Genomic DNA, 27538 nt, shown 5'->3' on the forward strand with positions numbered 1-27538 from the left:
GATATTATTTACACTAAGGGGTAGAGAGTGAGTTTAGTTTCATAATGAGCTAGTAATAATATGATTTAAATTTTTAAAAGTAAGAAATGAGGTTACTTTAGGTCACTACTCTACATAATATCTGCCTAGGCGCTAGACGATTGTTTACGACCTTAATTAATCATTGGACGTTTGAAAATTAAGAAATATCGTTTAAACCCTTTTAAGTTGCAACTCTCGCTTAAGACAAAAAATAGATAACTTTTATTTTTTTCTTTCAATAAATTGTAAAAGACTTGATGAATACTTGAATAAACACTCGTTATATTTTTAACCATAAATATACATTTATTCATTTTACTCTACTTGAATGGACGTTGTGTCTCTTCCATTTACAATAGTTAACCTTATTCAACTACATTAGCTTACCAAACGATGTCGATATGTTTTTATACAAAAGATATTATTTGAGAGAGTTCAAACACAAACCTTCGAATACATATAGTCTGAAGATAGAAATAACACATATTTTAGCATTCACTATTTCTTTAATGACTCGTGGTTTATTGCGGAATGTACTAAAAAATCTTTCGTTTCAGGTGAATCATTTAATCCCAAAGTAATTAAACGTACGCGCTTTTGCATTCATTAGTCAGCCTAAGATTACGTGCCCAAAACACGTTTTAAGTTTTTCTTCCTTTTTTGGGTGACAAACTCCGAATAAGTTAATTGAATCTTAAGAAAACCGACACGACATCCAAATTCCAATCCCAAATATCAGTCACTTCCCCCCATCCGACGGCCCAGATCGCTCGCGCCCTCGGCCCCACTTCTCCACCATTTATTTAAACTCCTCTCTGTCGTGTTGTCCTCTGTTCTCCGCACCAAAAAAGCACCGAAAAACAAAAAGCGCTTCCAACAAAAGCCGCTTCTTCCAATAGTACAAACGCAAATTTCAGAGCTCCAAAAAAAAAAAAAAAAAAAAAAATTCAGAAGCCAAGGGGAAGATCCGGACAGCTCGAGAGAGAGTTGTGGGCAGTCGGATCGCAGTTGGATGGTAGTGATCGGGGGCGGGTGAGGAGGAGGTTCGCCACGATGATCACGGTTAAGGGAGAGGCTCGTCAGCCGCCGGCGGTGGTCGGAGCTTCTAGGGCTCACTTCGGCGTCGCTCGCGATGACACCTTTGGGATCAAGCCGGAGCCGTCGTCGCTCAGCTTGGTCTCTTTCAAGCCTCATCACGAGGCTCGTGAAGGTTCAATTTTCTGATCCCAATTTTGTCTAATCTCATTTTTTTAATCGGAATATGAACTTCTAAATTGTTTTTTTAATCAAAGTTTGAAACTTCGGTTGCAATTTTGGGGGTGTTTTAATCGATGTTGCTTTGTAGGTGATTAATTTTTAGATAAGACTTTGACGGAAAAGCTAAATTTCGAATTTTAGGGTTAGGGTTTTCATCAATTATTCCAGGTTGGGTGGCGTCGGAGGTGCTCGTTTGGTAAATTATTTGAATTTCTGATAGTTGAGGCTAATTGATGAATTATTCGATTATGTAGTTGATGAAGACGCACATTTGACTGTTGCTCATCAAATGTACAAGGCTGGAAACTATAAGGAGGCACTAGAGCATAGCAAAATCGTGTATGAGAAAAACCCGATTCGCACCGACAATCTCCTGCTTTTGGGTGCAATCTATTATCAGGTTCAATTTTAATTCACCAAACTAATCTCTTTTTCTTTCACTGGTTTTTCTCCCTTCTATTGGTGTTGGGAACCTGAAATTAATTAATTTTATGTGTGCTTTATTCCGTTCCAGTTGCATGACTTTGATATGTGTATTGCCAAAAATGAAGAAGCCCTTCGAATTGAGCCCCATTTCGCTGAGTGTTATGGGAACATGGCTAATGCTTGGAAGGTAATGTTATGAATGCATAGTTGCCTACTTTCACCCATTTTTTCTTGTTGAATAATTGTCCATAATGTTGAGTTGGTTTGTTCTTTATGCAGGAAAAAGGAAATAATGACCTTGCTATTCGCTATTATTTGGTTGCCATTGAGGTTTGTATACTATTTTGTACTGTTTTCTGACTATACTTGCATTTCCTCAAACCTTAGAAAGGGATTAAAATGGATGTTGAGTTTTCTTTTAGTTTGTAATTTATAGGGTCAAATTACCCTGGTTTGGTTCTTAAACATTTTGGATGTCCTTTGTTTATAAAGTTCAAGTTGTTCTGCTTCAGTTTGAATGGTTTAGGTGTCCTTGTCTTCTCATACTCTTGTGTAGTTTGTTGATCTTAGTTTTTCTTGGCTGCAGCTTCGTCCCAACTTCTGTGATGCATGGTCAAACTTAGCTAGTGCATACATGCGGAAAGGAAGACATGAAGAAGCAGCACAGTGTTGTCGCCAGGCACTTGCATTAAATCCCCATTTGGTAGGCTTCTATCGTGTTTGTTTTTGACTTACAACAGGATGTTCTTGTTGTTGTTTTGTCCGATCCAAGGTTCCACGCTATTTTACTTTCAATGTTATCTGCAAGCTAACTACAGTGGGAAATTGGTATACAGGTTGATGCCCATAGTAATCTTGGAAATCTAATGAAGGCACGGGGATTGGTGCAAGAGGTAAGTCTTAGAAAATGAATGTATTACCTTGCATTATGTTTTAGTTAGCGTATATGTATTGGAAGCTAAAATGTAGATTGTGCTGTATAGGATTTAGGGCTGTTGTTTATTCTTTTCCCTAGCTTCCATACTGTTTGCCTAGACCTACCGTTGTATCACTTTCTGTTCTGATCCAATACAGAATGTGGTACTGAAAGTCTGAGCTACTGCTCTAGTTAATATCCACCTGGCCCAAACTTTTCCCCTGCCCAGATTTGTGGGGTTAAATAAATTTGGATTTCTCAACAGTCTACTGGAATGATAATTCTGTTCAACATTTAAATTCTGTAATGTATCTCAAAGTAAAGTCACTGATGGAATAATTCATGTGTGGAACTGTATGTGAATTCACAGTTAAAACAGATATGAAGTTGTTGTCCCCAGGCCAGGGCTCAGATGATGGTCTTGTTGTTACTCCCAACCCCAAGACTGCAAATAGTCAGACTCTAACCTTTTGTGCAGGCATACAGTTGCTACCTTGAGGCTATACGTATACAACCACACTTCGCTATTGCATGGTCTAATCTTGCTGGTCTTTTCATGGAGTCTGGTGATCTTAATAGAGCCCTGCAGTACTATAAGGTATCATAAATTTTGTGTTCACCCATTAATCATCTTCTGACTTTGTGATGTGATGATTCTTTTACATCTTAGTACAATACATGATTGCCCTATTTAGAATTGTTCTTAAATTGTGTTCTTTTTCCTTGTATACTTTTCTATCTCAGGAGGCTGTGAAACTCAAACCTGCTTTTCCAGATGCGTATCTCAACCTTGGGAATGTTTATAAGGTAAGCTGTCATGCCTAATGCCAGTAAGGTTGGGTAGGTGCAAGTGGCTGGACTTGTGTTGGAGAAAAACAAGCTATTTCTTTTGCCTTTTCCAGGCTTTGGGACTGCCTCAGGAGGCAATCGTGTGTTATCAGCGTGCTCTCCAGACAAGACCCAACTATGCAATGGCTTTCGGTGAGTAATATCTTACCATGTCTTAGCTTTTTCATCTTTTTATTTATTCTTGACTTATTAAATTACATGGTTCTTCCTTATGAGAAATCTTTGTTTTTTGTCCCTAGTAGTCTTTGTAGTAATATGGATATGGTTGACAGCTGCTTTTTGTCTCAACGCTTAACAGTCTACGTGCATAATAACTTGTAATCTGGCATTATGGATTTGAAACATTTCCTTTAAGTAGAAAGAGAATGGTATTTATTCCTAAAATTATTGCACATGGATGAGTCGGTTATGGCTAAATTCTTGTCTTAACTGACTACTTTTATGTATCTCAGTGTAATAAATATTTGTAACTTAAAAGCTTTTTTTTTTTTTTTTTTTTTTTTTAACTTGTTTTGAACTCTGTTGAGGAATCCTCGTTTCCTTTTCCATCTGTTCAGATATATTTTTATTGTGGTAGCAGTTTCATGGATTTTCTTTGACCTTTATTGAATTGTTTGGCGCAGGAAATTTAGCTAGTTCGTATTATGAGCAAGGTCAACTGGATCTGGCAATCCTACATTATAAGCAAGCCATTTCCTGTGATGCAAGATTTTTGGAGGCTTACAATAATTTGGTTGGTTCTAATATATTTAATTTTATAAATTATGATTTTCGGATTTGTAATTGCAACTTACACTGACTTAATTTTTTTTTCCCACCATTTGAAGGGCAATGCTCTGAAAGACGTTGGCAGAGTGGATGAAGCAATTCAATGCTACAACGTAGGTTCAACCTGTGGTGTTAGGTTTGTTTGAATTGCTTGCATATGATCTTCCATTTTACTTAACCTTTTGTATTGCTGCATGCAGCAATGCCTTACTTTACAACCTAACCATCCACAAGCGCTTACAAACCTTGGGAATATTTATATGGAATGGTATGCGATCTTGAAATACTTGTGAATTTTATTAATTTATTAATGTTGAAACAATTAGTTCGGGATTTTAACAATTAAAGTACTGTATATGCAGGAACATGGTGGCTGCTGCTGCTCAATATTATAAGGCCACATTGACCGTAACAACTGGATTGTCTGCTCCTTTTAATAATCTTGCCATCATCTATAAGCAACAGGTATTGCTTATGTGATACCATTCTTAGGTTGTTGCAAGTTTGTTTTTCCCCCCATGGGGTGTGGGTGTATCTTTCGAACAAAAAAAGAAAAACTGCCATTTTTTGGGTTGGGATAGAGGGGGGAGGATGGTACTACAAAAAATTGCTGCTTCAAAGCTTCTGGAAAATGTGGACCTGTTATTTTCCTCTTACTAAAATCCATGCAAACTTTATAAAGATGAAGATTCCGCACACCAAAAAGCTGTCATTTTAGGGGGAGGGCTGTAATAACCATTTTTTCAGGAATCATAGGCGAAACCCTCACAAGAAAGGATTGGTTTCTAAGGTTAAGAGTAGAAATAAAATCTAAAAGCATCAAAATAAGAATTGCTCTATTTTTTATTTATCATTTGTATTCTGCTCTAATTCTTTATTATGCATGCTTTCATCACAGGGGAACTATGCGGATGCAATTTCTTGCTACAATGAGGTTCTTCGCATTGATCCCTTGGCAGCTGATGGGCTTGTCAATAGGGGCAACACATACAAAGAGATTGGTAGAGTCAGTGAAGCAATTCAGGACTACATACATGCAATATCTGTCCGGCCAACCATGGCTGAAGCTCATGCAAACTTGGCTTCAGCTTACAAGGATAGGTATGGTACTCGTGTTTACATCAGGGAATTTCATCTTTGGGCTATAACAAACTCCAACCGAGTAAATTTTAGTGAAGTAGCTTGATGTTTCAGATGGATATGAAAACTATCACAGCCCTTGTGTGGAAGTGGAACTAACATGTCTTGAACTCATCTTGCAGTGGACATGTTGAGGCTGCTATTAAGAGCTATAGTCAGGCATTGCTTCTTCGAACTGATTTTCCAGAGGCAACTTGTAATCTTTTACATACATTACAGGTATTATCTTAATTTGATGGAAGTGAAGTGATTTTTTCGAACTTCTTAATGTTTAGTTTTTTTTTCTCAGAAATTTGAATGAATCTAAACTCTGCATGTTGGTTTGCTCTTGGACACTGACAAATGTGCACACACGTGCCTGTACACTTGAAAACTTTTGGAGTTACGTGGATGTATCGACGACCGTAGAATTGGTTTTATTCTTGTTGATGACTACACAAGTAGAAGTGAAACATGAAGGCATTTATGCGGTAATCAAAAGTAGATGAGCGTATCTATGTTTCACTTCTACTTGTATGCCTTGTGTTGTTTGCAATGCAGCTGAGATTTTGAAATCTTTACATGTAAATTAATATGATTGTATATTCCAGTGTGTATGCAATTGGGAGGATCGTGACAAAATGTTTTCTGAAGTGGAAGGCATAATCAGGAGGCAGATTAATGTCAGTCTTGATATATCCTCATTGTACTCTTTATTTTGTTAAACTGATCATTTTCATTTCTAGTCTTGTTTCTATCACTATTACTTTGCTCGGAGTTAACTGAATGATAATTGCTTATTATTTCAGATGTCTCTTCTGCCTAGTGTGCAACCTTTCCACGCAATAGCATATCCTATTGATCCAATTCTGGCACTTGAAATTAGGTATAGCTGTATGTTCAGTGTTTTAGGCTTTAAGAAGCAATAGCTACTAGCAGGAATTATTTTTCTTCTCATTCACAAGTTTGTTCTCTCTTTCAAAGTCGTAAATATGCTGCACACTGCTCCATAGTTGCATCCCGATTTGGACTTTCTCCTTTCAACCATCCTGCTCCTGTCCCCATAAGGCATAATGGAGGACCTCAGAGACTAAGGGTTGGGTATGTTTTGAGAGGATATGCTTAAGACTAATCGCTTTATTTGCCATTCCTTTACTTCTCCTTAAATGTGTGAGGACCTTTCTTGATTTGCAGATATGTAAGCAGTGACTTTGGTAATCACCCTTTGTCACATCTTATGGGATCTGTGTTTGGGATGCATAACAAGGACAATGTTGAGGTTTGTACTTTGTACAGTTGTACTCTCTTATTGGTTCTTTTTATGTTCATTACTGCCTGTTAAACTTAGCATTATTATATAGGTTTTCTGTTATGCCTTGAGTCCAAATGATGGAACGGAATGGAGACAACGCATCCAGTCTGAAGCAGAGCACTTTATCGATGTCTCTTCTTTGTCATCAGATATGATTGCCAAAATGATTAATGAAGATAAGATACAAGTGTTAATTAACCTCAATGGCTATACAAAGGTATACTTCTTCTGTTGATTTCTGTTTCTCGTCCTCAAATAATCTTTGATAAACCTTATAGCAAGCAATAAGTAGACCTAGAAAATGTGCCTATTTGTGTGATACATTTTGTTAATATTTTCTTATAACTATGATTGTACATTTTTCTTATGATTATGATCGTACCTCAACTAATTGTAGTTGTTTATTCTACACTCAGCTTCTAATGATTGCATTTGTAACATATATCTGTTGTTATTTGTTTGAATGACTTAATGACATATTCATCATGCAGGGGGCAAGAAATGAGATATTTGCTATGCAGCCAGCTCCCATTCAGGTTTCATACATGGGGTTCCCTGGTACCACGGGGGCAAATTACATCGATTATCTAGTCACTGATGAGGTTTGAATTGGGCCACCTTATGTCTTGGAGAGCACAATTTTGTTGGCTGTAGTTGTCTGATTTGCTCTTTCTTTGCTTTCAGTTCGTTTCACCTTTACGCTACGCACATATTTATTCTGAGAAAATTGTTCATCTCCCGCATTGCTACTTTGTGAATGATTATAAGCAGGTTGGTGTGAATAATCATATTACAGAAAGTTCTCTAGTCTGTTTTCTTATTTTATTAACTTGAGCAAAGCTACATGGCACCTGAATCACCATTCAATTTTGTGTTCAGAAAAATCAAGATGTATTGGATCCAAGCTGCCGCCACAAGCGATCGGATTATGGGCTGCCCGAGGATAAATTTATATTCGCATGCTTCAATCAGTTGTACAAAATGGATCCTGAAATTTTTAATACTTGGTAATATCTTCATATGCCTCCATGTTCATAGAAACAATTCCTATAGAACCAAAAATTATATTAGTGCATATTGTACATAATCATAATTCATCATCTCACGAGTTATTTCTATGTTTTCTAGGTGCAATATTCTTAAATGTGTACCCAACAGTGCACTTTGGCTCCTCAGATTCCCAGCTGCAGGCGAAACGAGACTTCGTAAATGTACGTGCAATGATTTACTAATTTATATTAATTGATCGCATTCCTTTAAACCTCATTTTTGCAACCATTTCAGAATACATAGTCCGAGTAAAAGAAATAACACAGCCTTTGATGTTTCAGTCTGAAGTTAAAACCATTTAATAATGGGCCATAAGCTCTGGTTTTCACCCAAAAAATTAAACCCGTTTGTGATATTTTTGTTATTTATTGGACTTTGTTCAGATGCTGTTGATCAAGGAGTCCAGCCAGACCAAATCATCTTCACGGATGTTGCTATGAAAGGTGAACATATCAGGCGGAGTGCATTGGCAGATTTATTCCTTGACACGTAATCTTCTTTTCCCTTGATTCCATTGAGAAATCTGAAGGCTCTCTTTCATTGTGTACTGGTCATAGTAAGCTAAAATATTGATTGTGGGAGTTTTTGTCTTTAGGCCTTTGTGCAATGCACATACGACAGGCACGGATATTCTATGGGCAGGTCTGCCGATGATGACCCTCCCCCTTGAAAAGATGGCTACCAGGGTTGCTGGATCACTGTGTCTCGCCACTGGACTGGGAGATGAGATGATTGTTAGCAGGTATGCCTTTTTTATGGGCAACCTTCAGACTCTCTAACGGCTATGCAAGTATTTCATAAAATGATGTCTTTACCATCCACCGTTTTCGAAGAGCCCTTGTCACTTTGCAAAATACTTGTTTCCGAAGGCTTTGTTTCTGTCCTTTCACCAGAGGCTTCTGTCACAAGTATGCATGAGTTTGTAACAATTTTCCTTTCCTGTTTTGACTTCCTATAGCATGAAAGAGTATGAAGAGAAGGCAGTGTCTCTGGCGTTGAATCCTCCGAAGCTCCGTGCTCTTGCCAACAAGCTCAAGGCAGCTCGACTGACTTGTCCTCTGTTCGACACTGCACGCTGGGTGAGTTAAAGCAGCATGTCCTGTGCATTTATCAGTTGTAATTTCAAATTGTTGTCGCATAAGACTAACCGTTGGAATTAAAGAATTGGTAATAATCTCTTGAAACAACCTGTTGCAGGTGAGGAATCTGGAGAGGAGTTACTTCAAAATGTGGAATCTGCATTGCTCGGGCCAGAAGCCGCAGCATTTCAAAGTCACCGAGAACGATTTAGAGTTCCCCTACGATAGATAGAAGGGCGAAGTTAGAGACGGGATTTGTAGATAGCTTAGGAGAAACAAAATAGGGAAAGTTGCTTCAATGGATCAGGAGATCCATATAATCATTACCCAAACTGGACATGTTTCGAGTCGAAGGAGAGAGTAGCAGTATTCAGCATGTCGCTCTTTCCACTTGCTCCCCTCCACACCATCCCCCTCCACACCATCCCCCTCCATCCACTATATAATCTTGTGATTTGTACGTTTCTTATGTAATGGAGATGGTATACTTGTGTGCTGATTTATGTCTCCCGCGTCAACCGTCGTATCATTAAGGGTGATGTATTGGTTCCGTCTGCTCGTTCTTTACATTTTCGATCGTAAACTACATCTTTCTGAGACATTTTCCGTTTTCTTTCGGCTTGAACCGAAGTTTTGCCCAAAAACTTGTCTCTCTTTGGCATTCAGTTTGCAAGCAAATTCTGTCCTACGTTTCTTATTTCACTGTTTATAAAAAATATGAACCAGAAGCATAATAATTTATCTTCTAAATTACACAAAGCTTTTGGGTCGTATCATAATCTCATACTTTATCTTACAAATTGTAGCAATGTTAAATCTCCGCGAGTCAATTTTTCTGTAGACTGTTGGCGTGCTACACGCTCGTTCATCGTGTACACCAATTGAGTACCAAAAGGCCATTGTTTCGTCCATGCACTCTGTTCATCGTACCCCGGGAAGCAGGGGCCTCATCCTTCTCCTCGAGCACAACCGGCAACGCACAATGCACATAGCCACTAGATCCTCAAAACTGCCAAATTCCGTCATCTTCAACGCTCTATCGACACATCACGCGCCGCGGAGAGAAACTTCCAATTGTTCGATCCTCTTAGCCATATCATGCTTCCCACAGTTCTTCAATCCATCAGTAACGAAATCAAAGCACCGCGAAATCGGCATCAACCCCATCTCAGTCATTTCCACCAAGTAATTCGCAGCCTCAACAAACCGCCCTCCGCGTCCAGCCATCGTTATCAACATGGTATACACCGGCCTGTTGGGAGGATGCCCCTTAACCTTCATCTCACTAAAGAAACAAAATGCATCATCAAACTGCCCCCTCCTGCACATTCCCTTAATTATAGAAGCATACAAGCTCGGAAACGGCTTATGCCCCTCTTCGATCGAGTTATGCAGAAGCCGAAACGCATCATCGATCCTCCCCACCTTCGAGACCGCCGGAATCAACACCTTGTAAGTGTTGATATCAGGACAGAGCCCCAAACCATTTGCTTCCCAATACAAATCAATGCAAAAATCAACCTCCCCACATTTACATATAGCCTCCATCAATGCATTGAAAGTAGAAACATCAGGCACAAATCCTTCCTTCACCATCTTCCTTACCATCCCTTTCGCAGCCTCGACGTAGCCAGCATTGAGCAGCCCTTCGACGAGAAGATCGCGGCCGCGAACCGGCGGATTGAACCCTTTGCTGCTCATCTCCTCCAAGAACAATTGGGCCTCCCGCATTTTCCCATTGGAGCACCAAGCATTCACCAGAATGGAATACGTCTTCTTATCCGGAACAACCCCTTTTCGGATCATCCTCCTCACCAGAGCATAAGCCCCATGAAAGAGCTTCCCTTCGCAGAGCGCGAACAGCAGAGCGTTGTAAACTCCGGCGGTTTGGGAGCACCGGAAGGTCTTCGGCGCCCGATTGAAAAGCTCCACCGCCTGATCCACCAGGCCGTGGCGGCCGTACTCTTCGATTACGAAGCAGAGGGTTTCTTCCGAGAGGGTTAATCCGTGGTGGGTCTGCATCGATTCGATAAGCTTCCACATCGATTCGTACTTTTTGGCGCGAGCGAGGATCTTGGCGAGTTCTTCGAGCTCTAGGGTCGTGGGGTGGTAGGTGGGGTGGTGGGTCCGGGCCCAGTTGAAGAATCGGAGCGACTCGGTGCCGTGGGCGGAGCAGGCGCGGAGGACGCGGTAGACGAGGTCCGAGTCGACGGCGATTCGGAGCTTGTTGAGTGTCCGCTCCAGGTAGTGGTCGCGACGGACGATGTTGGAGATGTGATGGATGGCTGAGAAGTAGTCATCTTTTGTCGGGACGACGCCGTTTGGAGGGGCGGCATTGAGGGCGGTGGTGAAGTGGCGGAGGAGGCGGCGGAGTGGTTGCGGTCTGTGGAGGACCGGTGAGTTTTTGGCGGCGCCCAACATACGTTTCTCTGCTTCCAAAGAGGTTGCAAAGTTGAGTGATTTTACTATAGAGCGGGAGTGAAGTGTGAATTTCCAATAATACCATTGCTAAATTCTGTATTTTGAAGGGTATAAGAGACATTATGTATTTAGTGCTATTCACGAAATTACCCCAATTGGTACCTTTTATAGTTGAGGAAACGACGTCGTGGCGTATTCTTCTTCTTCTGCTTCTTCGTCCTCAACCTTCTGAGCTTACATCTCGAAACGAAAGCAGAAAGCTTTCTCAGCTCTCGCTGCTTTCAGGCTGGAAAGAAGGAAGCAAACGACGTCGCTTTGGATTCAGCATCGGGTAACTCTCTCTCCCTCTCTCCGTCGAACTTGTAAAGCTAAACGTTGCCGTTTCGATGGCGATAAAACAAGCTAAGATTTGATTTGGTGGTTTAAAGATGGTTGTAGTAAATATTTACTGAGATTCTGGTTTTATTCATGAAATTATTTGGAATAAATAAATATATATATAATTATATATATATATATATATATATCTGCATGTATGTGTGTATATATATGTTTGTATTCATGTATTATTGTATATATATTTCTCTTAGTATGGTGTGATTTGCTCTTTTAAATGCTTAAATCTTCAAAATTATTTAGTTCAGTTCTTTATCTGGAGATTATTTCTGTTTATACCATACGAATTTCGACCCATATGATATATATATATATATATATACATACATACATACACGTGTGTGTGTGTTTGCGTGTATATGCATGCTTATATGGTGGGAACTTCTGGCAGCTGATTTTGTACCGTATCATTGTATCAGATAAAATTGCAGGTGGAAATTTTGTGAATTTTTGAGCTGGACATTGGTTAGAATCCGCCATGAACCGTCCTCCTGCTCAATTTTCCCACCCACCCTTCACTTTCCTTCCTTCAAGTCATAATCCTAACCCCGATTACTTCCACTCTGAGCCACAAAACACACCTCCCGGAATCCTCACTCATCCTCTGCCCCCTGATCTTTTGACCACAATCTCATCTCTCGATAGCCTCATTTGCGAGTCTAACCAGACCCTTGACTCACTCTCCGCTCTCCTCCCTCTCGAAAACTCAAGTTACCATAATTTACATAGTGGCCTTGTCGCCTGCCCTTTCAACCCCCACCACCGTGTGCACCCTGGCTCTCTTTTCTCCCACTCCCTCCACTGCCCTTCCCATCCTCACCCTCTCCAGCATGACACTCTCCCGCCTCGCAACTACACCAAAACCCTCAAATCCTCTGAGCAATCCCACACTGGAAAAAGTTTTCTTCAAACAGTTAATGGCTCAGAGGCTGACCTGTGCTTGTCATTGGAGCAATACTATGCGGATTTCGATTCCAATTTCTTCTACAATGATTGCCCTGGTGTCGTTAAGTTTTCTGCTCTGGATGGTGTCAACAGAATGTTCACACTTCCATTAATTTTGTCAGCTGAGTGTGCAAACTTTATTGGTCCAGGAGAGAGAGAGGTTATGGATTTTGACAACCAGTGGTGTAGAATTCTTCCATCTGAGTTGTGGGCTATTAAATCTGAAGTTGCGGGCTGGAATGAGTTTCCTTTTATGTACTCGTACTGTGTTCTTCGTGTCATTTTGGGGTTGGGTGTGGTTAGAGAATGTGATTTAGCCATATGGGTGATTGCAAATTCACCACAATTTGGAGTTGTGATTGATGTGGCTATGAGGGATCATATACTTGTACTTTTCCAGTTGTGCTTGAAGGCTATTTTAAGGGAAGCTTTAAGTAAGGTAAAGAAAGGAGATCCAAAGAGTAAAAGTTTTGAGTGTCCCACTCTGGTTCAAGCTTTGAGGTGGCTGGCCTCTCAGCTTTCCATACTGTATGGTGCACAAAATGGGAAAGTTTTTGTCATAAGCGTCCTTAAGAAATGCATATCAGATGCTGCAGTGGGCTCGTTAATTTTCCCATTGGAGCAACAGGTGATAGAGTCTCCTGCTTTTGAAGGGGGTTCATTGAATTTGGATGCCAATGGCAATGGTGTGAGGGATGCTGAAGTTATGAAACCACTAAACACAAATGATGAAGGGAATAGCATGATGAAGGAAAACATTATCGGTAGGGTGGTATTTGTGTCCCAGGTTGCAGCAGCCGTTGCAGCATTGCATGAAAGGTCCTTGCTAGAAGAAAAAATTAAAGCACAACGGGTTTCAAACACCCTTACTAGATATCAACGGTATGCACTATGCTCAATGTCATTTTTATGTTGAGCTTGCTTTCAGGTTTACTTTTAATATGTTGAAAATCTAGTTGAAGCATACCAGAGGGAGGTGAATAGAAACAAGTGCTAAACACGGGAGTTTGTTAGAAGAAATATTATTAGTAACTAAAAAGGCCAGGGATCTGCCAGTGCTTTGGATCTTCATAGAAACCTTTGTAAAATAGCCAATACTTTGTTTTTGTTATTATTGGCCATTTATGCTGTTTGGAGCAAACTGTCCTTTTGCTAACATTTATTCCAACTGGGTTGTTACACACATACAAGTCTTAGACTCTTATTCATATGGCTATTTGTCAGTTCCATATTTGACATATCTGTTGTTTTTGGGATTGATTATGAAATGCTAAGTTTTTCATGTACTGTCTTTCTTTGTAGGGTGGTTGATCATGACTATGTATCACAGAGAGCTCATGAGGAACGGAAACACCGAAGTCAGTATAAACCCATTATTGACCATGATGGGATTCATCAGGAGAAATCACGTGACCAGGTACCGGATAATATCATTGTTTCAAGATAACTTAGCAGACACATGATGCTTGTTTAAAGTGATTCAGCTTATCTCTCTGCCGGGAGTCTGGATTCTTTCTTGCCATTTTAGATTAAGTAAAAGGTTCTCAGAGAGATCAAAAATAATTTCAACAGTGTAGAGAGTATCCTATCATGATTAAAGATCTTGTCTTTTCTAGCGATTATTGCATTTTAAAGTATGGTTTTAATTAGATGAAGAATAAACCTAGTAATAGCCTGAAATTCCTGAATTTGGTTCTTCTTTGTTGGTTGAACTCAAGGAAACAAACAAGACTAAGACTAGAGAAGAGTTATTGGCGGAAGAACGAGACTACAAAAGACGAAGAATGTCATATCGTGGTAAAAAGGTGAAGGGAACACCTTTGCAGGTATGGCGCAGTTTATATTTGTGGAATGTTTATTTCTTGTTGCTTATTTTATACTACGCATATCATTTTAGTTATTCTGGCTAGTATTATTTGTGGCTTTCTTGAGTTCTTACAAAAGAAAAACAAACAAAATATTGAAAAGGAAAAGAATTTTATGGGTACTAGACTCTAAGAAAACCTCATCAGAAGCCCTTGATGTTTGAAATTAAACCTAGATACAAAGAATTGTCTTAAAAGGATACATTTCCACTTCTCTACCTGCTAATATATGACATTGACATTGATACTAAAGATACCACACAATAACGCAGGGAGGGTACTGAGGCGGGTAAAACATCAAGAACATTTCTTTTGAGTGTACTTATAGAAACAATGGTAATCCTTGAGTGATCTATGTTTCAAAGTCGGTCAGTGGAGCTAAAAATAATTGATTTTAATATGTTGTGATTTATTGGACTGATGGTAGGAAAATAGGAATAACTAAAGAAAATCATTTTTTTTTTCACTGTTGAAGCATTTACATCTGCAGTTTTTTGCTCTTTTTATTTTATTAGCATTTAATGTTTACTTCTAAACTTTCTGAAGAAAATGAGGGATATTATAGAGGTATACATGGAGGAAATGAAGAAAGCTGGTGGGATTGAGTGCTTTGAGAAAGGAACTGAAGGGAAAGGGAACATTCCATTGGAGCTACCATCAGCTCCTGACATCACCATGGATGCTGATAAGGCAACAAAAAGAAGTTATGAGTCAGCGGCAAGTACCCCGTATCATAGCAGTAAACAGTCTCATTCTAGTGATGCTATTCGTTCTGCAACAGCCAGGGATGCTTATACTAAGGATCACGAAAAACCAAAACGTAGTCTTGAGGGACGCCATGAATATCTAGAAGATCAGAGAAGTGTCAGTAGGGACAGGCGCGATACAGAAAATCATTCGAGAAGTCCAGAAAGTCGCCGGGATCATGGATGGTCACACGGACATACTCGCAATCGCAGGGAACGAGATGATCTGGACGTGACAAAGATGAAGCATTATGAAACCAAAATGTCATCTTCTGGCATATCCAAGTTTCAAGATAGATCATCTTCTCGGTCAAGTTCTCATCTGAAATCAAAAGTTCGAAGGGATAGATACACATTTGAGAATCACAGTTCAAACTCTATGGAACAAAATACGTTTGATGATAGATATGATCCTCTGGAGCCTCATGATATATATGAAGACGATCTCTCTACTAACAGAAAGTATGCTAGAGCAGGCAGACGTTCTGAAAAAGAGAAAATTCCCGACTACCATTAGAAATATGACTGCCATGTCGGTAAGTTATTCTTGATTTTTTTTTATGTACTTATAGTATGCTCTCACTTGAATTTGAAGGTGACATTTCTTTTGTGACATGGTTTACTGACCAAATTTGCAGCCCGAAGTCATCAGGCTTCAGCAATTTTAACTTCACCTGTATCCTCCTTTGTATCCTTGACTGTTTTTTTATGAGCTGTTAAGCATTTAGATATTTTCAGTTGTCCTTGTTTCTTCACTCATTCACGTTCTGAGTAGATGATAAGTTGATGGAATAGTTATATTCCCATATTCCTTATGATTTTTTACCCTCATTAGTCAAAATCATGTTATCAGTTGAGATTGTTATTTACTGCATTCCTCTTGTCTGTTTTTACGTCGGTTTCAATATGATAACCCTTGCAATTGTGATGTCTCGCATTTAGCAATTGTTAGTCTAGCTAAGTGAGACAAAACACCACCACCTTATTAACTCTTCTTACATGTCAATCCTGTTTCTTTACACGCTAACCTTGCTCTGAATTTTCTTTTGGGCCAGACCTCTCTCTGACCAAACCAAATTAAGTCGTCGTACCCAGTGCACAAGGCTCCCACTTTACGCAGGGTCTGGGAGAGGTGAATGTCGGCTAGCCTTACCCCCATTTATGGAGAGGCTGCTCCCAAACCAAACCAAATTAAGTACATTAATGATATCGATGAGCCAAGTTAATCCTGTTAACCTCTCTCTGAGAAATCTAGCTGATTGTCTCACCGATTACTTCCATGTTGCGCATGTATGTGCTGCATTTTTTGTCCAAGGGAATCCGATTACCCAAGTGATATATTTTCTCTATTTCTTTGCACTTAAAGCTTCATGCATTAAAAAAGAAAAGAAAAGTATACATAACATAAATCCTTTCAAAAGACCGGCTGGGTCATTGTCTGACAGAGGGCCATGGTATCAGATCCCAATCTGCAAATAAGGGTAAGCAGGTTTGTCGTTGGATTGCAAAGAATAGCATCATTGTAAATCTCGCGGCCCTTGTATTTTCGATTGGGGAAGCTTTCAACTCCTCCTCCTTCCCCCCCGGTTCCATTTTTTGTTACTTGCTTTCTACTCCGGTTTTGTAGTATACAGCATTACATGTGATGTCATGGTTGAATTTTCTGATACCCTTGTCTCTTTGCCTTGTAGATATGAAAAATGCCCCCAGCTTCTGCTAGCATGTAGAAGTTCGTGAAAGGAAGCGCGATGCTCCGAACGTCTCTGTTCTCTGGTTATGTCAACATGGAGAGTGATGACATAAGTGGATGAAGCATACTACTGGTGCCTTGACCTTCAGTTGTATGCAATGGTTTTGTTTTGCTCATGGAATGCAGTTCTCCGATGAATTGATTCAACGAGTTCTTACAAATCGGAAGCAGTGCAAGTCGGAAACCTGGCTTCTTCTTACCTTCATTGAAATATGTAGATGGAAGAAGAATGCTTGTTATGTACTCTGGGCTTTTTTTAATTTTGTAGAGATTATGTAAATTGCTATTTAATTATATGTTTATTAGTAAATTTGTTAAGTTTATCCAAATGGTACTTAAAATCATCTGTTCGGGCCATCTCAAGTGGTGGTAATGCTCATTATCTTACTTATTATTATTGGATAGCCACGTGTCTTGGACATTTGGGTTGAACTCCTCCAATTATACAGAGGCTTATTCTCCATGATATCGTCTGACCATCCAGTCTCAGTGAGAAAGAGACTTTTCAATGTGCTCGGAATACGGACGCATACGTTATATTTCATTATACAAGTAGATGAATACTTTAAAAAGACTTCTCCTTCACTCTTTTATATACTAATAATAATAATAATAATAATATATGGTGTATCGATCTGTTTTTTAGACATTAAAAAAATGATAATTTTAACGAAAAGCTTTCGGTACAGTTTATTTTAACGAAAAGCTTTCGGTACAGTTTATTACTATTCATTTTACTTCTCATTTTGTTCTTATTATTAAAATTCAAGTATTTTCATTAGTTTTCGTTAAAAAAATCTCTGAACAGTTCGTAATGTTGAGGTAGTTTAGACGTGCTAGTTGAAAGGGAATTTTGCGTGTCACACTCCTTCCTTCTCTCTCTCATTTCAGTCAGTCGCACACAGAAAACCAAGACAAAAAGAAATCCAGGAAAACAGAGCATCGCTCTCTGTCTTTCTCTCTCTCCTTCCTTTGACTGACGAGATGATGCAGCTGCAGCTGCGGTCCACAATTCTCGACGTCCCATTCATCTGAGACGAATAATCAGAGTAACAGCAACCACTGATCTCAATTTTTCTTCTTTCTTCCGCAAATGGCCAGGAAAGGTTTCGTCTCCGGCGAGGGAACTGTGACCGAAGCCGATGCGTCCACGGCGGCTGAGAAGGCGAAGGCCGTGGAGATAAAGAAGCAGCTGGAGAGGCTGGTGAAGGCCATTGTCGACGAAGATGACTACAGGGTCGAGACAGCCGACGAGGCCATCAGAACCTTGGCTTCTTTGAAAGACCTGAAGTCCCAAAAGTCGTTCTCTTTCAAACTCGCTGAAGGCGGTAGCCATGGCGGCGGTGTTCTTGCTGCCGTTCCTAAAGAATTCAGATGTCCCATTTCCGGAGAGCTCATGGCCGACCCTGTTGTCTTGGCCACTGGCGAGGTATCAGGTTCACAAATTTACCACTTTTCTTTTCTGTATCTGTGAAATTTTGAGGAATTCGTGACTAATTCGAATTTGCATGCAGGAATTTCGTGTTTTTAAGATTTGGGTTGTTCTTATATTGGGGATTTTCGTTTTTGCTTTCGCATCAAGATTGGTTCTTCATTTTTGGAGTTGGGATTTCAAGATTTTTTTTTGTTTTGTTTTCTGCGGTAATTTGTTGTGCAATTTCTTTGCAGTGAAACTGTTTGCTACTATGTGTTTGATATGAAGAACTGTCGGAGTTTTAATGGTCTTGTCAGTAATTTATGTTGTCATTCCTCCATTGTAATGGGAAAAGTCGAAAAATTGTTTGATCACGAGAGTAGTACTCCCAAAGGAAACTTCTGTAGTTTTTCTTTTGATATATGTGTTTGTATTGTATATATATACATATGCACACACACATATGTATGTTGTTCGTTTATCTCCGCGAATGCTACACACACATATGTATGCTGTGCGTTTATCTCCGCGAAATGCTGGTATTGATCGAATAGGGATTTACTGCTTCAACTGAACTTCTGAGATGAGCTGTGATTATAAAACCTCAATGAGTAATTTGTTCATTGCATATACAAAGTAGGTATAGAAACAGTTATTTACTTGCGTTTTGTAGCGTTTATGAATTATTTAGGATCAGATCACCGCTCCTGCAAATATGGTAGCATCGCTAGCATCCTCCTTGACCGTATGATCTTAGAATTCGTGTATCTGTCAGATGTTTTGAGTTCACGCCTTTGGTTGGTAGCACCTTGAATTCATGCAGTTTCTAATGTTTTACATATCTTTATTGGATTACAGACTTTTGATCGACCATTCATTCAGAGGTGGTTGAACGAAGGCCACAGAACGTGCCCTCAAACAAACCAAGTCATCTCTCATACTGTCCTTACCCCTAATCACCTGGTTCGAGAAATGATTTCACAATGGTGCAGGGAGCGTGAAATTGAGCTTCCGAAACCTGTTCAGGATATTGATGAGCAACTTGTCACCAATGCAGACCGAGGATATCTGAATTCACTGCTTGAGAAGATGTCATCATCTCTATCTGATCAGAAAGCAGCAGCAAAAGAGCTTCGACTGCTAACAAAGCGAAGTTCATCATTTCGGGCACTTTTTGGCGAGTCTACCGAGACCATTCCGCAATTGCTCAATCCACTTTCACTGGGACAGGTTGATGCTCATCCTGATCTTCAAGAAGATCTGATCACCACACTACTAAACCTCTCAATTCATGACAATAACAAAAGATTAGTTGCAGAGAACGCTTCAGTCATCTGTCTGCTTATTGAATCCTTAATATCTGGAACTGTTCAAACAAGAAGCAATGCTGCTGCAACTTTCTTCACACTATCAGCAATTGAATCCAACAAGATTACTATTGGAGCATCAGGTGCTATAAAGCCTTTGATTGACCTGTTAGATGAGGGGCATCCATTAGCAATGAAGGATGCTGCTTCGGCGGTATTCAGCCTGTGTACTGTCCTTGAAAATAAGGGAAGGGCCGTCAATGCTGGAGCAGTCAGGGTGATTCTGAAGAAGATTATGGATCGTGTTTTAGTTGCAGAGTTGTTAGCTATACTTGCAATGCTATCCAGCCATCACAGAGCTGTTCAGGAAATGTGTGAGCTTGGCGCTGTGCCTTGCTTGATTGGCATCACAAGGGAGAGCGACTGCGAGCGCAGCAAGGAGAACTGTGTCGCAATCCTTTACACAATCTGTTTTGCTGACCGGACCAAACTGAAGGAAATTAAGGAAGAGGAAATGCTTAATGGTACATTTTCTAGACTTGTACAAACCGGGACTTCGAGGGCGAAGAGAAAGGCCAGCGGAATTCTTGAAAGGCTGAATAGGACCGGTTCAATAACGCACACTGCTTGACAGAAATCGAACTTTTCTTCTCTTTTTTCTCCCCCAAGAAGGTATTACCCTATCACACCCCATGTAAATGTCGTATATTTCGTACTATACTCCACCTGTACACAGAAAAGAGCTCACAGATTTGTACACATTACTTGAAATTTTCCTAGGCAAAGTTTTGGTCCATAAGATTTTAGTCCATTTCTAGACATGTAAGGGCCATTGGAATTTCACCTCTCTTTGATGGCAAAAGAAATCACAACTAGTACATATCGTTTCTGTGTGTTTTCCGGCTCATTTTCCGATTCTCGGGTAGAACCGGTGGTATATCACAATGTTCGTATCTCTCTCGTCACGTGTTACATTGTCAGGTTTGTGCCTCTTTGAAATGCCATCATAAATATAATGTTTCTTTTGGATTTTGTGATTGAATGGTGATTAATTGTAGGGCCTCCATATTTTCTTCCACCCTAATATTTTAAGTGCGTCGGCAGGCTGCTTAATTTCCGACGTCTTTTCTTTTTTAATACAATACTTAAGCACTGGATTAAGTCGTTAAACCATAATTATGTTCGATAACGACATGTTTAGTGGGCACTAATAGGATTTACGAACTTTAATAATAAAAAATAAAAAAATAAAAAGGAAAGAAAAATGCAAACCACAGTTCACTACAAGCCATTATAAACCCTAGAGGACAACTCACATCATGCAGCATTTGATGGTGCCATTTTCTGGTCCTACTCCTATGTCCTATCCACAAACATTCCTATCCACAAACATTCGTCAAGAATCTCTCAATATTTTTGTACCAAAAAGATACCCATGATATTTGAAAGCCGTGGGTTTAGATTCGAAGGTGTTGTCTAATTAGGGTGGTACTCAGATCAAGTAAGATCGCATCGAGTTGAGTGTGACCAAACTATAGAGTTTTCTTCTTTTTGTAAAGTGCCCTACAGATAAGGTAGTCGAAAACCATCTACGAACTGTCAAAACATCATTTCTTTTTTCGTTTCTATTATTTTTTGCTTTCGGTTGAGTGAGGGAGTGTGGTCCTAAGGGCTAAAACCTTGAAGGAGGGGGGTGGTGGGGCGAGCAACTTTAGGGGTTTGACAAGTAATACCATAGATCCCTTATCTGGTGTCTTTTTTTGCCTCCAAAATATGGACTTTGGAAAATAACAAAAACCATGGACTCCTGCATGTCAAAAGTAAATGCGAAAACCATATCTCCGATTTCCAAACAAAGAAAAACAAGAAAATAGTGGTGCACGCAAAGAACCCTTTCAAATTACTTTCTTATCCAGCAAGTTTGCACGTATGCGCATGAGACGAGAAAATCTTGAACGTGACTGGAATTATATCATTGTTTGTGTATGTATTATGTGATTAGATTGCGATAAGTGAGATATTATATGAAAATATATTTCTAGTTAGAAGGTAGAACTTCTCGTGGAAGACATGACATCGTGATTTATATAGTAGTCTGTAGCTAAATTCGTATACAAAATAGACAATGGCATCTCAAAGTTTCTTCAATTGCTCAACTACCAACAAGCTTTCTGTAAAAAAGAAAAGTATTGCCTGCTAAATGAAATTCTTACATACAACGAGGAATATATTTTATGAGTGTACATCACTCATTGTGTAAGAAGATATATCCCCGGTAACACTAAAGAATCTCTACAGGTATTGTGTTCTTGAGAAAACAGGTTGAGTGAAGATTATTGTATACCAATAAGGATATATTATTGGTGACACGAGAGAATCTCTGTAGGCCTTGAGCCCTTAAGGACGGGCTTCTATAAGGATGCAACAGTTGAAGGGCTAAGCTCAGTACAATTCAATTGGGTAGAAAGGTATCTGGAACACAAAGCCGAAGACAAGAAAAAGGAAGCCCAAGTCTGTTTTGGGGCTCCATCTAAAGATTCTTCCATAGAATGCCCAAAAGTGGGCAGCCACAGAAACATCAGACCCACAGTGGAGATCTCCAGAAGTCTACAAAACAGCAGAAAGTGAAGAAAATATTCGTAATGTGAAAATGTGAGTTAGATTGGTTGATCACGATAATAGTATGATCGTCTACTTACACTCAATTTCAAATCCCTTTTTCTATTACAAAAATGGTTTAGAATATCTCTTTGTTAAGAGAAACTCTCAGGGACTGACATCTACCAGCTGGAAGTGGCAATGATCAATGAGGGCCATGCCACGACTAATGATTATAAATCGAAGGGTTAACTGCATTTACATCATAAGGTTTGAGTCATTTGCAAAATCAGCCACAAAGTTTCAATTTTTGCATTTTACACCTAGTGATTCCTGAATTGGACCAGTTTAACCTCTTCGTTAATTTCATTAATTAATTAGAGGTTAAGTGGCCTTTTAAGCACATGTTGACTGTCAATTTTATAAAAGGATTAAAAGAGTAAAGTAATAAACATTGAAATTAACAATCAATGAGTGCTTAAAATGTAGGTCAAGTATATGCTGTATCAGTACGTAACGTCTAGTTATACAATAAAACTATCGGATAGGTTAAATTAGCGCAATTTAAAATCCACATGGTGTAAAATGCAAAAATTAAAACCTGCGGCTTCTTTGACAAATGACCCTCAACCCTTGTGGTCTAAAACTCAGTTATCATATATCGGTAATTGTATTTATTTTCATTGTTTTATCAATTCAGTAATTGTATTTATTTTCATTGTTTTATGCCTTCTGCCAATTTGTATGTTGATATCATATATCGGTATTTTTGGTTGTCGAATCATTGTTTGTTAAATTCTTGGTCGCACATCCAACTCTTTAATACTTGTCATATGCCAAAGTACAGTAGAATGCATAAAAAACTAGTTGGTTTATAAACTCGGATATTTTGCAAATTTTCATTTCTTAACTACAAAACATATAGATAACAAAGTTACAAATGAGGGGAAGATTAAATAAGAAAGTCACAAATGTGGCACTAACATCTAATCTTCATCTCAATCATAAATTTGGTTCCATCTTAGTTAGATACAAGTACAACAACTAACACACGTTGAAGAAAACAACACACAAAAAAATAACCAAGGCACTGAGTTTTTCTTGTCTACTAGGCATTCTAATTCCTATGAGTTTTGAGACCCCTTTTGCTTCACGATGCACAAGCAGGCACCAAGCAAGCAAACATTCTCAGCATTTTCTTCTGCAAAAAAAATAAAAATAAAAATAAAAAAAATAAAAACTAAACTAAAAAAATTAATCGAACGGGTAAGTAAAACAGTAAAGGTGACCAGATATTGACGGTCATTTCAAGTGCCCCCAAAGTGTTAAAAATTAAAGTAGAAAGTCAAATCATTATGCATGATAGTTTGGAATTTAAGATCATTGGAGGTCATATTTTCCAACTGATCATGTGAAAATTGAATTTCAGTACCATGTTGAAAATTGAAACCCTACAATGTCCCCAAGTAAAACTGTCCTGCACAATGTTTCATGAAAATTCTAATGTGATTCGGTGTATAGAGTTTTATATCATTTTTGCGGTATAAAATGCTTTTGAAAAAAAAAATACTACGTTTCGGTGAATAGAAATCCATATCATGTTTTCATTTGTGAGTAAAAACTTTCATGCAAGTTTCACAAAAAAATTTCTATGGCCTAAATTAAAACAAAAACAAATAAAATGTGGAAATTTAGTTTATTGTACCCGCTTGGTAGTGTGGAGGAGCTCAGGGGGTATTTTGTAGAGATCTTCGTCGACAGGCTTGGGAGGTCTTCTTGGAACGGTGTCGTGGTGGTGGTGGTGGTGGTGAGTGCGATTGGGTTGTTGTTGGACATGGAGTTGATAGTGATAGGGTTTAGTTGGCGGTTCGGTCACGTCACAGACTTTTGCCACCTTCGATTGCTGCCTCTTTTGCTCCATAACATGCGCACGCTGCCCTCGCTTTTCCCTCCCTCCTCCACCTCCTCCTCCTCCACCAACTCCTCTTGTTGCCTGCACCAATAATATTCTATGTCTCACTCTCACATATTATATCATCAACTAGTTTTTTTCACTCATATTAAATGAGGCATATGCTGCCGTGTGACAATAACACAAATATACCAAGTCAAGTCTCTATGTGTGTTCAAAATAAATAAAAAAATTAGGAAGGACATTAAACTGACCAGAAATCGTATTTAATCAAGGGATTCGTGTTCAAATAAAATTAAATTTGGAATAAAATACAATCAAGTGGTAAAACAGGAGGGATTGTTCAGTAGAAACGAAACACCGTCAAATTATGTTACGATTTCACTCAACTTATAACACTATTTTATTTTTGGGGTGTGATATCCACACCCCATTTTACTTCTTATACATTTTTTTTTTATTTTCGACCGTCGAATCGGATGAATTGAAGAAAATCAAACAGAGATAAATTATCAAGGATGTGTGAGAAGTAAAATAGGATGTATGGATATCACATCCCTTATTTTTATACTAATATGTTGTAACTTGTAATAAGTGGGATAAATCAACCACGTTGTCTCCTAAAAATTATATAACATGTAAAAAAAATACACCAAATAACATGTTCCATGTAAACATAAAAATTTATACTAAACAAGCATCATGCTTTTGGAAATGAGCTGCCACACCTCAGCTGGCTAGCTTATCATAATTAGCTCATAGGTGTAAATAATTAGATTCTAAATTCCTAGGCCAAAAATAATTGCATCACACATAAAGATTTAGCCACTCCAAGACATTAAATAATCCAAAAATCCGGTGCATCACTAAAAATGCGAAGGGAATGAAAAACAAAAGCAAAAATGCTCAAATGAAAGAAAAAGCAAAATATTTACAAAAATGAAGATGTAAGGGGGGGGGGGGGGGTGGAATTTAAGTTAGAACCTTTCGAGAAGGAGCAACATTGCGAGAAGGCTTCTTGAAGTGATCGACAGGAACAGCATACAAGTCAGGACGCAGATTGTAGGGATGATCAGCACTTTCACCAGAAGAAGAGCTGAATCTGATCAAACCGGCTTGTCTCGCACACTCGAAATACTGAGTGATAGGCAGATCGTTTGCATAATCCCAGTCTCCAAACGCTGGAATCTGCCCACTCCTCTTGTAATAGTCCTGAATCACCATCCAAACACAGATTAAAACACACACACACACACAAACAATAACTAGAAGAAACAGATCACTGATCGAGAAATGGGTGAGGAACTTACATCCATTGTGTTTGTGGGTTAGTTGCAGAAACTGGTTTGTTGCCGAAAAGAGCAGGAACCCAATAGAAAAGATCGGATTTTGATTTGAAAGAACAAGAACCCAATTGAAAGATTGGATTTTGAATGCAAAGGTGAAAGCAAGGTAGCAAATTTAAAGAGGTGTGGAGATTGGGTGTGAAGAACCTAGGAGTTAAAAGGAGGGGGTGGGGGGGGGGGGGGGGAGCAAAAAGGTGAAAGAAGCTATGGAGAATCCTAAGGAAAAGTCAGAGGATATAAATTATGGTCAGTGTTAAAGAGAGAGAGATGATCTCAAAGCTGCTTTTTTTTACTAGATTTATAGCATACAGAAGCAAAGGCTCTGAGCAAGTCTGAGCAGGAAAGACAGCTTATTTGGGTAGGCAATGGCAGTCCTCAGGGCCTTGTTTTAGGGGGATGGCTGCTGCTGCTTCTGCTTCTGCTTCTGCTTCTGCTTCTGTTCTGCATCATATATGTTTACAGTTGCACTACACACTGTACACACTTAAGAGAGAGAAAAACAAGAGAGAGAGTTGGTGGTGGTGGTTGACAATTTTATCCAATCCTGAATCTAGTAATGCCACGTTGCAACCGTGCCCGATTAAAAGATTGGTTTCTTCCCTCCTCGGTTCACGCGGTTAGCAGAAATTCTAGGTTTTCTACTTACAAACCCAAAAAACTTTAACAAAAATATTTCGGTAGAAATTTTTAGTTGTGATGGGAATACAAATAGTATTCTACATGTTTTAATAGGAGTAGTAGGAAGTTTTATTTTTTAAGTTATTAATTTTTTAGCGCACATATCTCACCATTTATATAGTGACATGTAAGGTACCATCTCGTGTACTAGTCACACTGAAAAATCTCTAAAAAACTATTCATTTTAAAGAAAAACCATATTTTTATACTAAAAAGTCAATCATAGTATTATTTACTTTACCCTTTATTTTGTCCTTATCTTTAAAACTCAAAGTTTTCAAACAATTTTCATTAGTTTTCTCAAAAATAAAAAATCTCTAAGAAATGTGAATTCTTTCTTTCCTTTCAACTGTTTGCAATGCAGGAGAAGACTAGCTGGTGTAGTGGGTGCGGCTGTGTGACCAAATGTATGGCCCAAAGTTGAAAAAGGCTTTGAATTTTTTGAAAAAGTGCTTATCAGCTTATGAATAAAACATGTAGGTAGGTCCACTGCCAAACTTTGCTAATTGCTTCTACTGTGGGAGGAGAGGATTATTGTGGTGGATTTAGTAGTAAAAAGTGACTTTGGGAAGAAGCAATTTTTCGAGAAGTCACCCCCACCATTTTGGGATCCTTGTCCGTTTCCAGCACGAATCCAGCAACTAGACTTCAACAGGACCTGTCATGTGGATTGTGAACAGCAATATAACATGATGAACCCTAAAAATACCAAAGGAATACATATGGTGTTGCATATGCATACAGATCACTATGCCTCTAGCAATGAGATCTATTTATGAATACATGTATTACATCCGTATGTGAATAATAATTAGAATACGCATTATCCACTCAAATAAACCAACTAGGAATTCAAGATCACTTTTAGCACATTTTCGTTGATATTCTTAAGGATAGAACCATGTTTTAGCAATGTTTTTAGCCCAACTACTAGTTTTTCCACTTATTGATTAGTTTTTCGGCTTAAATATTATATAAAAAAAATTCACAAAAATACGTGGATTAACGCAGTGACGGAGCCAGGATTTTTTGTGAGGATGGGCCTCTTACAAAGGTTCTTAAAAAACGATGCATCAAAGGTAATTAAAATTCCAAAATATATATGCATCGATAATATTTCATTCACAAAAATTTTATGAACGATCTTAACTCTCTTGTAAGTGTAGAATAGAGAGGAAACAATAGAGAATTAAAGAAATTTGAGACTTATTTGTTGACGACATTTCGGATTTGGATGATAAAATGTATGAGATTTCAAAAAGAAAGGGGAATAGTTTTGGAGTCTAGCTGCATTGTAAAAGAGGACTGTTTCTTAATTTTTATGACTAAAACTGAACTATTACTCTTCAAAGAAAGGTGAATT

At 38.8% G+C, this 27538-nt stretch overlaps 5 protein-coding genes across 7 annotated transcripts; 3 read left to right on the forward strand and 2 right to left on the reverse strand.

Moving 5' to 3' along the window:
- Positions 1-846: 846 nt before the first annotated feature.
- LOC126618579 (probable UDP-N-acetylglucosamine--peptide N-acetylglucosaminyltransferase SEC) lies at positions 847-9398 on the forward strand. The gene is made up of 28 exons (XM_050286685.1): positions 847-1231; positions 1533-1678; positions 1793-1891; positions 1984-2034; positions 2291-2407; positions 2541-2597; positions 3099-3218; positions 3365-3427; positions 3523-3601; positions 4093-4202; positions 4297-4350; positions 4438-4505; positions 4600-4702; positions 5136-5338; positions 5500-5596; positions 5968-6039; positions 6166-6242; positions 6341-6457; positions 6551-6635; positions 6718-6885; positions 7160-7270; positions 7353-7439; positions 7548-7675; positions 7797-7879; positions 8102-8207; positions 8314-8460; positions 8677-8797; positions 8916-9398. Exons 1-28 carry the CDS (start codon positions 1075-1077, stop codon positions 9027-9029), a joined length of 2940 nt encoding a protein of 979 aa, XP_050142642.1. The 5' UTR covers positions 847-1074; the 3' UTR covers positions 9030-9398.
- Positions 9399-9463: 65 nt separating this feature from the next.
- Positions 9464-11250, reverse strand: LOC126618581 (pentatricopeptide repeat-containing protein At5g18390, mitochondrial). The gene has a single exon (XM_050286691.1). The coding sequence runs from the start codon at positions 11216-11218 to the stop codon at positions 9845-9847; it is 1374 nt and encodes a 457-aa protein (XP_050142648.1). The 5' UTR covers positions 11219-11250; the 3' UTR covers positions 9464-9844.
- On the forward strand, positions 11248-17249 carry LOC126618580 (U11/U12 small nuclear ribonucleoprotein 48 kDa protein). Of its 3 annotated transcripts, none has more exons than XM_050286688.1 (6): positions 11248-11549; positions 12034-13441; positions 13862-13976; positions 14278-14385; positions 14971-15706; positions 15809-17249. In XM_050286688.1, exons 2-5 carry the CDS (start codon positions 12093-12095, stop codon positions 15685-15687), a joined length of 2289 nt encoding a protein of 762 aa, XP_050142645.1. In that variant the 5' UTR covers positions 11248-11549; positions 12034-12092; the 3' UTR covers positions 15688-15706; positions 15809-17249. The 3 variants fall into 3 exon arrangements, with proteins under 3 accessions (XP_050142645.1, XP_050142646.1, XP_050142647.1); XM_050286689.1 differs by having other exon boundaries at positions 16862-17249; XM_050286690.1 differs by having other exon boundaries at positions 12046-13441.
- A 531-nt stretch (positions 17250-17780) lies between these two features.
- On the forward strand, positions 17781-20673 carry LOC126618582 (U-box domain-containing protein 9-like). The gene is made up of 2 exons (XM_050286692.1): positions 17781-18349; positions 19193-20673. The coding sequence occupies exons 1-2, from the start codon at positions 18014-18016 to the stop codon at positions 20270-20272; spliced, it is 1416 nt and encodes a 471-aa protein (XP_050142649.1). The 5' UTR covers positions 17781-18013; the 3' UTR covers positions 20273-20673.
- Positions 20674-23110: 2437 nt separating this feature from the next.
- On the reverse strand, positions 23111-26015 carry LOC126618586 (uncharacterized). Its single transcript, XM_050286696.1, has 4 exons — positions 25462-26015; positions 25136-25363; positions 23945-24232; positions 23111-23440 (listed from the first exon to the last, which is right to left on the reverse strand). Exons 1-4 carry the CDS (start codon positions 25465-25467, stop codon positions 23390-23392), a joined length of 573 nt encoding a protein of 190 aa, XP_050142653.1. The 5' UTR covers positions 25468-26015; the 3' UTR covers positions 23111-23389.
- Positions 26016-27538: the final 1523 nt, after the last annotated feature.

This window comes from Malus sylvestris, chromosome 4, assembly GCF_916048215.2.
Source record: "Malus sylvestris chromosome 4, drMalSylv7.2, whole genome shotgun sequence".
In the NCBI taxonomy this organism is placed as follows: domain Eukaryota; kingdom Viridiplantae; phylum Streptophyta; class Magnoliopsida; order Rosales; family Rosaceae; genus Malus; species Malus sylvestris.

Coding starts and splice junctions, on each gene's coding strand:
- LOC126618579 (XM_050286685.1), top strand. CDS start 1,075: ATGATCACGGTTAAGGGAGAGGCTCGTCAGCCGCCGGCGGTGGTCGGA. Junction 4,351..4,437: donor AAGCAATTCAATGCTACAAC/GTAGGTTCAACC, acceptor TGCTGCATGCAG/CAATGCCTTACTTTACAACC. Junction 8,208..8,313: donor GCAGATTTATTCCTTGACAC/GTAATCTTCTTT, acceptor TTTTGTCTTTAG/GCCTTTGTGCAATGCACATA.
- LOC126618581 (XM_050286691.1), bottom strand. CDS start 11,218: ATGTTGGGCGCCGCCAAAAACTCACCGGTCCTCCACAGACCGCAACCA.
- LOC126618580 (XM_050286688.1), top strand. CDS start 12,093: ATGAACCGTCCTCCTGCTCAATTTTCCCACCCACCCTTCACTTTCCTT. Junction 13,442..13,861: donor ACCCTTACTAGATATCAACG/GTATGCACTATG, acceptor CTTTCTTTGTAG/GGTGGTTGATCATGACTATG. Junction 13,977..14,277: donor AGGAGAAATCACGTGACCAG/GTACCGGATAAT, acceptor GTTGAACTCAAG/GAAACAAACAAGACTAAGAC.
- LOC126618582 (XM_050286692.1), top strand. CDS start 18,014: ATGGCCAGGAAAGGTTTCGTCTCCGGCGAGGGAACTGTGACCGAAGCC. Junction 18,350..19,192: donor TTGTCTTGGCCACTGGCGAG/GTATCAGGTTCA, acceptor ATTGGATTACAG/ACTTTTGATCGACCATTCAT.
- LOC126618586 (XM_050286696.1), bottom strand. Junction 24,233..25,135: donor ATGTTGCTCCTTCTCGAAAG/GTTCTAACTTAA, acceptor TTATTGGTGCAG/GCAACAAGAGGAGTTGGTGG. Junction 23,441..23,944: donor TCCTCCACACTACCAAGCGG/GTACAATAAACT, acceptor TTTTTTTTGCAG/AAGAAAATGCTGAGAATGTT.